The 11,884-nt window shown below is 35.7% G+C and overlaps 1 protein-coding gene across 3 annotated transcripts; it reads right to left on the bottom strand.

The window, feature by feature from the left end:
- Positions 1–3,652: 3,652 nt before the first annotated feature.
- GPR65 (G protein-coupled receptor 65) lies at positions 3,653–10,677 on the bottom strand. Of its 3 annotated transcripts, XM_023752480.1 has the most exons (3): positions 10,607–10,621; positions 6,484–6,547; positions 3,653–5,230 (listed from the first exon to the last, which is right to left on the bottom strand). In XM_023752480.1, exon 3 carries the CDS (start codon positions 4,807–4,809, stop codon positions 3,808–3,810), a length of 1,002 nt encoding a protein of 333 aa, XP_023608248.1. In that variant the 5' UTR covers positions 4,810–5,230; positions 6,484–6,547; positions 10,607–10,621; the 3' UTR covers positions 3,653–3,807. The 3 variants fall into 3 exon arrangements, with proteins under 3 accessions (XP_023608248.1, XP_006087043.1, XP_023608247.1); XM_006086981.3 differs by lacking the exon at positions 6,484–6,547 and having other exon boundaries at positions 10,607–10,677; XM_023752479.1 differs by lacking the exons at positions 6,484–6,547; positions 10,607–10,621 and adding an exon at positions 5,418–5,555.
- Positions 10,678–11,884: the final 1,207 nt, after the last annotated feature.

The raw sequence follows: 11,884 nt of genomic DNA, 5'->3' as shown, positions 1-11,884 counted from the left end.
AGGTCAACTGAGGTAATAGATCAATATTATTTATTTGACTATGACATTAAAGAATAGAAATATAAGGTCTTGGGGGCGGGGGTGGTGTTCAGCTTAGACGGAAAAGAGAAAAAGGAATAAATCAGGTTGAGAAAGCAAATTTTCTCAGGATGCTCCTGGGGAGGTGATGCTGTATAACATGAACCAAATGAGGTGGTTGTTTTGGTTGTATTTCAAGTTCTTAATTGGAGGTTTTATATCTCTCTGCTCAGTCACTTCCCTGGCCTATCCAGAGGTCTAATTGAGTTCATTAAGTTAAAAATGACATTCTTAATAAGAAAATAAAAAGTAAAAATTTAAAAATGGATATTTACCTGTGTGTTTATGATGATGTCCTGAGCATGTCTCCTCAGAATTATGAACTCTTATGAGCAGGCATATTGAGGATGTCCCACAGAACCAGGAACAAGGAGGCCCTTAAAGTGCCTTAGTGGATGTATTTAACCACCTGGAGGAAGTAACCATAGCCTACCAGCCCACATGGCTACATGCCTACCCACAGGGTCCCTCCAGGGACTTTTCTATGTCTTAGGTAGCTGGCTAGGTAGCTGGCTACCAATCCTGATAAAGATGAGAATAGTAATAATGAACATTAAGAAATCTCAGGACAATGCTACAAAGTATTTTTTACACCTACTTATTAAAAGCAAGTGTTCTTATTGTCCTTGCAGTTTATAGGGAGAGCACAAAAAATACCTGAGGTAAAAAATCTCATAGGTAAGTGGATCGGTAATGTCCCAATGTAGATCTTCTGACAACAGAGTCCCAGGTGAGGTCTTATTCTTTCCAGAAGTACTTTTAGTTTTTAATGGAGAATTTTAATCAAGAGCCAAAAAAACCTTTTAAAACTAAAGGCTTAATTTCCCTATGTTGGGAGTATAGATAATTTCAGATCATGTCTGGAGGCTTTGCACTCAATCATCTGAGCATTCTCCCAGCATGGATTCTCCATGAATGGCCCTGCTCTGATAGGAAGGATAGGCTGCCTGAAGGTTTTGGCAGCCTGGTTTATATTGAAACTTATCTCACAACATCCTAAATCGATGGTTTTGCTGTCAATCATTGGGTAGAACATTCTTTTTCTTTTTAATATATTTTTATTGATTTCAAAGAGGAAGGGAAAGGGAGAGATAGAAACATCAATGATGAGAATCATTGATTGGCTGCCTCCTTCATGCCCCCCACTGAGGAGGGAGCCCTTAACCAGGGCATGTGCCTTTGACTGGAATCAAACCTGGGACTCTTCAGTCTGCAGGCCAATGCTCTATCCACTGAGCCAAACAAGCTAGGGCTAGAACATTCTTATTAAAGGTGCCACACATATGTATTTGCTACATCTCTTCATATAACCAAGGTAAACTATTTTTTAAAAATCCTCACTCAAGGACATACATTACTAGAGAGAGAGATAGAGAGAGAGAGATAGAGAGAGAGAGAAACATCAATTGGCTGCTCTCTGTATGCGCCCTGACCAGGGATTGAACCCGAAACTTTTTAGTGTACAGGGCAATGCTCCAACCAACCAAGTCACCCAGCCAGTTCTCTGTAACAGTTTAATTAAGATCTATAGGATTTATTATATTCCCAGAGGTATTAATTAATGAAACAACTCTCCTTTTCCCCCTCTTCCTGACCAAAATTCAGTGTCTATCCTGAACAGCTCTTCATGCATATGTCTTTAGCATGCTTAACAAAAGAAATAGTAGAAATGTTTAAAAAGTAAATAAATAAACAAAAGGAGCAAAGCAACTCTGGAGAGAAGTCAGGATTCTTAGGAAGTCTTGTGATCTTGGACAAGACATGAAACTTTAACAAGTATTCAACTCACAGGCTGCTAATAATTTGTCAATAATTAGTCACACAGCCTAAAGCATTTTAATTCCCCTTTCTTAAAAATTGATTTGAGAAAGAGACACATTGATTTATTTATGCATTCATTGGTTGCTTCTTTTGTTTATTTAATTAAAAATATATTTGTATTGATTTCAGAGAGGAAGGGAGAGGGTACGAGATAGAAGCATCAATGATAAGATAGAATCATTGATCAGCTGCCTCCTGCATGCCACACACTAGAGATCGAGCCTGCAACCCAGGCATGTGCCCTGACAGGGATCAAACCCGAAACCTTGGTGTATGAGGACAATGCTCTAACCAACTGAGCTACCCGGCCAGGGCCTATTTTAGTTACTCTTCATTTTAATGGTATACCTTCAATTTTCCAGCATATGTGTTTCTCTGAGTGCCCAGACACAATTTATTAATTCTCTACAAACTTTAGGACCAGAAAAATGCAAAGAACAGAAAATGTACATATGGCCCTCAAGCAAGGTTTTTCTCTTATGTACACACCATCATGGAAATTTTCCTGGAAAATGAGTTAGTTTGTGCACTTATTGCTTTTTTAGTGTGTATCTATAAATTCATTATTGAAGGGAGATGGGACTTGTTATCTGGCTTTTTGTGAGACTAGCAAATGGAATCAAAACATTTATTATCTGATCATTTGCGGGGGGAGTAGAAGAAACAGATAAGACAAAGAAGGAAGAAGAAAAGGAGAAGAGTAGGATAAAAATCTTTAAAAATACATTGGTTAGGTCCATCCAGCATGGTTCAGTGGTTGAGCATTAACCTATGAACCAAGAGGTCACGGTTCAATTCCCAGTCAGGGCACATGCCCGGGTTATGGGCTCAATTCCCAGTGGGGAACGTGTAGGAGGCAGCCGACCGGTGATTCTCTCTCATAATTGATGTTTCTATCTCTCTTTCCCTCTCCTTTCCTCTCTGAAATCAACAAAAATAAAATAAAATAAAAATAAAAACACATTGGTTAGGAAAAATGTTCACCTAATACCTACTTAAAACTAGCAGAGTAATTTCTATAATGACAACTCAAAAGAACATATTATATCAAGACTCTCTAAATATTGTAAGTCCTAAAAGAAGTCCCCTAATATAAGATTTAATATAATAAATGCATTTTTTTAATCTGTAATGTCTTTTTGTCTTAACATTAAGCTTCTGGTCATTTCAACTACTATGTACTTAACTGTGAATATTTAAAAATCAAAATAAAACAAAAATATGATTTGAAAGAAAGTAAAGGAGGTCTTAGAGCAGCTGAAAGAGCTTCCACAAAGCTCGTGTGCTTTATATCATGGAAGAGCCTTCAGATTGTCACTCTAGCCCATTTACTTTTCCTTTATATAGAAGTGACTAGGTTTCTGAACTGATGTGAGCTTCACTAGGCTTCATGAGACCATATATTTTGTAATCCCAATAATAAATACAAACAGTATTTAGAGTGGGCTCAATAATTATTTAGTTATGAGTGAGAAGATTAGAAGAGGTATTTTGTAGTTGAGGTTGTTGGAGACAAGGACATATGGTTGGGAAATGTTATAGCTGACAGCCTAAAATCTATAGAAAGAGTGAGAAAAATAATAAAAACCAGACATAAAGGTTACCAAATTAAAGACACACAGTTCTGCATATCTTACTAACCTCTGAGGGATTATAGCATAGATACAAAAACAATTGCCACCAACAATAACAATTCTGAGTAATTAGGAAATATTAGGTTTTTGTTTAATATTCATTTAATAAAAGCCAAGGAGCTGCACAGTGCACTTTCAAAATATTTCCCCATTGGAGAGGATATTAAAATATTCCCTCAGTTTGGAAAACTTAGTTCTATCCCATGCTAGTTTTCCTTTTCAAAATGTAATCATGGTGATATAATATTGTGCATCTTAAAACAATTCCTTGATTCTATTCCAGGGTGTCTAACTCCACAGTATCTTTGGTAGACATAGAAAATATGCTTTTTCTTTGTCTTTGTGATTTATTAAGTTTCCCAGTACAGAATTTTAATATATTCCACATATCGGATCTTCCTGTTTCAGTTACAAAACAATACAGAATCGGATCAGCAACACAGTTTAAACTCGTTAATGCACCTGTGATTCTATATATTTTATAGGTCTGCTTCCCATACTTTTCGTCAACTCTAGGCTCTAAAATGCTGCGGAGCAGCAACATCACATGAAAGGGAGTAAAGCACAAGACAAAAGTCAATGTGATAGTAACAAGTAGTTGTATGATTCTTTTCTTTTCACTGTTTTCCGTGGCTTGATTATATTGCACCGCTTGGTAAACTTTCAGGTTGCAAACCATCATGATGACCAAAGGTATAGCATAGCCCGTACACGTCCTAAAGAAATTGAACCAAATTTGCCAGTTCTCCAAAGGGTATCTGTCATAGCATAGAGTAAAAGTAGACTTATTGGTGCCACAATATTCTGTAAATATCTCTTCTTCCCACAGAATGGCAGCATTGAAGATGGTTTCTACTACCCAGATGGACAGGCTGACCATGAATGCAAATCTTCTTGTTCTTAGGAAAAAGAACTTCAGAGGGTAGACAACTGCTAGGTACCGGTCCACAGCAATGCAGGTGAGGAAGGCTGTGCTGCTGTAAAAGTTCATGTACATGAAGAAAGCACACCCCTTGCACAGGGCAGGAGAGAAAGTCCAGTTGTCTTGATTCCAAGTATAATGAATCCAGAAAGGGAGAGTGAGAGCATACAGCAGATCGGACAGTGACAGACTGAAGAGATAAATGCCTAATTCGTTTTCTTTCTTTGCTTGCAGAAAGGACACACAGAGAGATCCAATATTGGCTGGAATGCTGACTATTATCACGAAGATGTAAACAATTGGAAACAAATAGTGATCCAGGTCGTGCTGCTCATCAGTACATGTGATGTTCATTTTCTTCTTTTCAACGTGGCAATTACATTCGTTCTTAGGAGCTAAACAGCAAAGTAAGTCTTGCCTCGTTTAGCTTGTCCTCAACATCGAATTCTCTTTTACTTTTCAATTTTCTTTGCTTCCAAAAGTGCTGGTTAATTCATGAATGCTTTTAAAGAATGGGCACAGATCCCTTTTCACACAGATGTCAATGGTGTGGAGTCAGGATTCAGGCCCCTGGCGGTTAGCTAGCGTGGCCAGTTGATTCTGGTGGGTGGACGTCCATGTGTTTATCATCACGGAATGCTGGTGAGGAAACCCTCAAGGATCAATCTTTCGGAGTCTGTTGTCCCCAGTTTGTTTGGCGTGAATCTCAGGAGGTTGGTGCAAACACAGATAAATTTCACAGAGATTGACATCTCTTTTTAAAATGCCTTTGTTTCTGTAATAAAAGATGAAGTAGAATAAATTAGATGTTTAAAAGATGCACCAGGATTTTGAAGCAATATTCTTGTGTTTTACTTATTAGAGATTTTAAAAAATGCATTCAACTACAATAAGGTGTTTGTAATGGGAAAACGATCTAATTGACTTCAGTAAAGGAAATCAAGCTGAGATATTTTACTTACTTCAAATAAGAATCATCCAAGAGATACTAGATTCCAGGGAATTCTCTTTCTCACTGGACATGATCTAAGAATGCAAAACTAAAGTTGAAAAGTCATCTTAAGAGATAATAAAAAAGATGGCAAATTCATTGATGTGTTTGTAACAGTAAAGGCATTTGAGTGTATGATAAACTATATGGTTGTATGATTTAAAAATGTTAATTTCATAGGCATTCTAGAGGTAAGGCACTTTCAAAATCAGCTTATTAGCCAAGAAAATATTGTCACAAGAAATTTGATAAAGTATTTTAAATTAGCAGAGCTTGCTGAACCTTCATCAAGAATCAGATAACACTATCTCTTCTGTTCTTTCTTCGCTTCCTTTGTGGTTAACTCATGTTATCTTTCTGATACTCCTGTGAAATAGAGGTCAGAATGTTCTCAGTTTTGATTAAAATCTTGTGATCATCAGTTTCCTTCTTTATTAGGTGAATATATATATGGTGTCCCCCAAAAATGTGTACTCATTTTACAACTGATTCTATTACATTTTGAAAATGAAATATATTTTAATAAACACTGCCTTTATAATTTTGCAAAGTGTATGTACATTTTGCAGGGCAATATATATATATATATATATATATATATACACATATACATATACACAAGTTTGATGTTACAGGTTCATATAGGAATAGAGAATCCACCCTTTTCACCATATAGGGGTAGAGAAATACTTCTATCTTCCTTTGCTAGTGAGGCCCATTGGTGCCTTATGATTTATCTGATGGGTGCATTTACAGAAAGTTTTGTAGAGTTACTAGTCAAGAGAAGGAAGATTTGCCTTCTACCTGTGTGCGGATAACATCAAAACCACCCCCTTCCAAGTGTCATTGAGCCCTAGACACAAAAGAGACCTGTCTCCACAAGGCACAAGGATTCTGACAGCTTAACCAATATTCAGGGTGTGTAGTATACATATGTCACTCTTAAAACAAAATGAAGAACTGAAGTGTTCTAGTTTCACCACACCTAAAAATAGGAATAGAATGTGAAAAATAGCCCTTTACATCAATGGGTGTACCTTGGTTGGAAAACTGGCACTTGTGTATATCATATGGCTCAGAAACTCCACTTCTAGGCACATGCTCAACAGAAATAGATGCATATGATTACAAAAAGATATAGAATTAGCATGTTCACAGTAATACTATTTGTAATATCTCCCAATTGGAATACTCACTAGCAGTACAATAGATAAATAAATTGTTGTATATCAACACAATTGAAATCCATGAACCAATGAAAATGAACAAATGATTGCTCATTCATGCAATAACATGGTTGAAGTTCAGAAACATAATGCAGAGTGACAGAAAAAGGCAGGCACAAAGAGTATACACTATCTAATTAAGAAGCAGACAAAATTAATCTATGCTGTCAGAAATCAGTGTAGTGGTCCATGTAGTGAGGGCTAGATGTTTTGGGCACTGTATTAAATGGCATGCATATTTGTTTTAATTTATGTTTCACTACAACTCTGTGCTAGTTATTATAATCATATATTTCAAATACAGATTTGAGCGACCTATTAAGCAATTAACCCCAAATGACTTATCTAATCTTTGGTAGAATTCAGCCACAATCCTAGATTGTAATGCTAGAATCTCTTATTTTGTTTTTTGTCTTTTGTACAAAAATACCTTAAAAATCTGAGGTATTTTTGCAACAATTCAGACTGCCTTTGTTGAGAAGGAAGATAATATTTTCTATTTTCCATCTAAATAGTAGCACCAATAGATTAGCACAAGTCTTGTAGTTAGAACAGTTCTAATTAAAGAACATGACTTATGAATAATCATTTATGAAAATTAGATATATAAAACCTCACATTCTCTAGAAGTCATCTCTTTTATGTTCTCTAAAAAACATGGCCTTCAAATAAACTTATAAAAATGATCTTACATCATGTCCTCAAACTCTGTGGCAATGTGTTGTTATGTTTGCTTAGAACTATCGCCATGTTTTCTTTGAAAGGTTAAAATGCAAAGTGTTTCTTTTCTACAAGTTATAATGGATAACGTAAGAATTTTACTTAAACAGGCTTTTATTTTTTTCTTGTGCTTGATGTTGGAAATAGATGGCTAAAAGGAGCAAATATCTTGCTACCACACCAAGAAAAAACAATCTCCCAGTTCTCATAGTTATGAGGCTGAATTTTATAACCTATTTTTAGTTTAGGAATCCTCTGTGAATTGTTTTAAAGTTGAAATTATTTTTTACTACTTATAATATGATAATGAAGAACATATAAAGACCTACTGTGAGATCTATCTATCTATCTATCTATCTATCTATCTATCTAATCATCTCTTACAAGTAAGAACCATTGTGCATTTCTCTTCCTTCTCAACAGAGCTGATCTGCATTAATGCAGGAAATCATGTAAAGTGTCATAGTAAACATTTGTGTGTGTGTGTGTGTGTGAGAGAGAGAAAGGGAGAGAGAGAGAGAGAGAAAGAAGAAGAAGGAGGAGGAGGAAGAGGAGGAGGAGGAGGAGGAGGCGCCAGGTAGTGGTTAAGTTGTTAACGGGAGGGGTTAGGTAATGACTGGAAGAGGGCACTTTGGGACTTCTGAGAATTTGTAAGGTTTTGTTTCTTTATGAAAGTGTTTATACCATGAACAAGTTCTGTTTGTAAAACTTAGCAAGCTGTACACTGAGGATATGTGAATTCTTCCGAATGAATGTTGATTGCAATTAAAACGCTAAAAAATGGAATAAAAAGGCTATATGAGATGGGATGTAAAGAATCTTGACAATCAATATCTGTTTCACCCGCAGATGGACCATTTTGCCTTCCTAAAAAGGACATGGTTTAACTTCTTTCCTCATATGAAAAGCAATTCATAGAAACAAAACAAAACAATAAGTAATTTAAATAATATGAAAATGAATGCACCAACAATAAATATTCTAGGCATGAGGAAGAAGTAAATACAAATCCTCCCTGGAGGACACTCCCCTTAAAAGAATTCTTACAAATAGACTTCCAACAAACATGGGAGAGAGAGAGAGAGAGAGAGGGAGAGAGAGAGAGAGAGAGAGAGAAGCCATTATGTGTGAAATTTAAGAAAAACAAGAAAGAAGAATACCAGATCCCCAAAAGCTTTAGAGAGAAAATGAATAAAAGAACAGACATACAACACAAAACAAGTGTGACCAACAGCTGTCTAGAACTCATGAAGGACATGGAATCCTCAAATGTATAAAGCCCAGTGAATCCCACTGGGATTAAAAACAAACAAATGAAGATGGAAATTTACACCAGACACATTGTCATCAAACTGCAGATCAACAAAAACTAAGAAAAAAGAGCCAGAGAGAAAAGATGGACTCACTACAGAGGATGAAATTTAGACTGACAAAGGAGTTCTCAACAGCAATAATAACAGACACCAGAACACAGTGGATTGGTATTTCCAAATGGTTGAGAAAATGTCATCCCATAATTGTCTACCCAGCAGAACTAAATTTCAAAAGCAAAAATACATTCTCAGATAAACTACCACTGAGAAAATTAACCCCTAAAATCCTTCTAAAAGAAAAGATATAAGTGAGAAGGAAAGTGACACTAGAAAAAAATCTGAGATGCATGAAGGATTAAATAAGCTACTGAGGACGCAACTCTGATGGCTGCACAACATCACATCCATTACTGGGCTCGTTGTGTCTGGGAGAGCACCTGAATCATGAAATATCCTTCCTCAGGACCAGGACCAAGAGAGCTGGGTCAGTGAGGACCCCCTCCTCCTTTACTCATGTTACTCAAAAATATGTACCTTTTCTCTCTAAAAAAAGATAAGATGAGTAAAATGGAAAGAATGGTTTTAGGATGACTTATAAAGTTCTCAAGGGGACACATTTCTTTCTGTGTAAAAGCATTCCCTGTCTTGACTGAGACAACCACAAGACCCAGTGGTTTGATGAAGAAGATACTGGGTGTCTTCCCTGTTGCGAAACAGGCAGTGGGTGGGCTCTGGAGACTGAAATGCAGTCTTCGGGGGATTTGTGAACATGTGTGTCTCTTCACGTCTCTAACTTTCAGTTTTCACAGGTGTAAGATAGTCAGATAGTACCCATTTCTTAGAGTTGTTGTGAGGATTAAATGACATAACACATGAAGCAAAGTACCTAGCACATGGCAATATTAGCTAATATTATTGTTTTAATGACAACACCAGTAGTTCATAGGTGTCCTTTGTGCTGTCCCTTACATTTCCTAAAAGGAGGTCATCTTTGGCCATCTACTCAGAGCACAGTGGAGAAGCCAGAGGCCCTCAGAGTATAATTTGTACAGTAACATTTCACATACAATACCAGCTCTGCAGAAAATAGTTGTTAAATTAGTGTGAATCTGAGATTTTAATGAATACATAATTTTATTATTCATACATCTTTTCAGTTATTATTTTGACTAATCAAACTTTCAGAAAAATTATTTTTAGAACTAGTTCTGAAAAAATGTACATTTTGACTTTTGTTTTCATTGTTACCAATTGCCAAAAGAAGATAATCCATAGCATATTAAAATATAATAACTATTCTTAACCAGCTCCTAAAATAGTACAAATCATTGATGACAGTGATCAAAAGAAAAAAAATGTTTCCCTACAGTGTTATAGGATACATTTGCCTTCATTTATCATTTTAATAGCTACTTATTAAGACTCTACTACATGCCAGACAGTGTGATACTCACTTATTAAGAATTATTCATCGATACTTCTTAATAATGAATATATTACTTCCAAATTTCACTTTAGTTCTGATGGTATAAAAAGTATCACTAGACCATTGTGCTGATGAGGAAATGGTGCTAATTAACTCTACAGCCAGGAGCTTTCTTGAATATAGACCTATCTTTCTAACCACTTAATTCAGTTTGCCAAATGAAGAGGGAACAGAGTATAAACATCCCCCTTTTGTATATAATTTTACCTGATTGTAAATGCAAATTCTGACATCCTTTTATCATTCCTCAAAGTAGAGGAAACCACGTGTCATCCTCTTTTCTCTCTTATGATGCTCCGCATCGCCACATTTATACAATCTAAACTAGACAAAACGTTGCAAACATCACTGACAATCACACAAAAGTATGTTATCAACTTAGAAATCTTATTTCATTTAAAAATTTTACACTTACCCATGTTTCTTGGGGTGACGATTTTATCAACTGAGGAGCCAGAAAAGTCGGCTTGCATCAAGAAGAGAAACCCACATTTTGAGTGGACAGGAAGTTGCACTCATATTTCATCATAAACCAATGAGGAAGCAGCACCTTAACAAGAGGGAGGTATTTTATCCAAATCTGAACCAAAAAAGTCTCCTAAATACTTTAAAAGATGTTTTATCTATTATTTACTAGAGTATATTTTTTTGTAACTAGCTTTTCTCTTTGCATCTTAATTACAATGTATACATGTATACCGATATTACATGGGGATTATTTAATAGAATATGTACTAAAATTCAGTGATTCATTGATTCAGTCATTCATTTGCTCTGTCAACAAATACATCTATAATACTCTTAGTGCACAGTGCTGGGAGCTATGTAGGACCTGGTTATAGCCTGTAGGAGCTTATCACCTAGGGAAGGAGAAAGGTACGTGTAATAATAATCATAATACAATGACAAAAAAATAGATAAACACTCCAAGAGAGGTACAAAAAGATAGGACGAGTCATTGGATGGGAGGTAGGGTAGGATGTTGTAGATGGATTCAGGGTGATCAAGATCCATGGGAGAAAAACTGCAGAGGGAAGGTGGGGGCTGGGTATATACTGAACAAATTCAGTGCTTAATGGGAGTGACAGCAGGGCTAACTAAATCTTTTGTTCTTTAAAGTGACCGAGTGGTTTGGCTTCATAGTATTGTATCATAGAACCATTTTCTCCTTTGATTATTAGAATAAAAGGCAATGATTACTAAAACCATGTTAAAACTAGTTGAACTAACTGGTTTAGAAAAACCAATAATTTTATGAAACTGAAAAATCACTTTGAGAAATACATGGATTGCTATAATGAAAACTCATGTAGTTGACAGTTGCCACCAAATCTATAAGTACTTTAATACGAGTGAAATGAGCTCCTAGAACTTTTCAGATATAAAATAATTGGACATCACTGTTGAACCTTGTCATCTAAAATTTGTATTACAAAGGGGAGCATATTACTTTATAAGAACAGAATTAATTAGAGATGCAAATATTTAACTTGAAAGACTGTAATCAAGACAATTTGAATCTATTTTTATAAAAGAAGATTAGAGGTTGTTGTTGCACTTTTTAAAAATTCTCCCTAGAGATAGAAAAGATGTTTTATGACATAACCTTGACTTTAATGTTGAGGTTATTCAGGATAATACAAGAACGTAAAGGTTTTCTATACTTCCTTTGTAGGTCTTTCACTGAGAATAA

Source organism: Myotis lucifugus, unplaced genomic scaffold (genome assembly GCF_000147115.1).
Source record: "Myotis lucifugus unplaced genomic scaffold, Myoluc2.0 scaffold_34, whole genome shotgun sequence".
Lineage (NCBI taxonomy): Eukaryota > Metazoa > Chordata > Mammalia > Chiroptera > Vespertilionidae > Myotis > Myotis lucifugus.
This window is presented reverse-complemented; position numbering and strand designations above follow the sequence as displayed.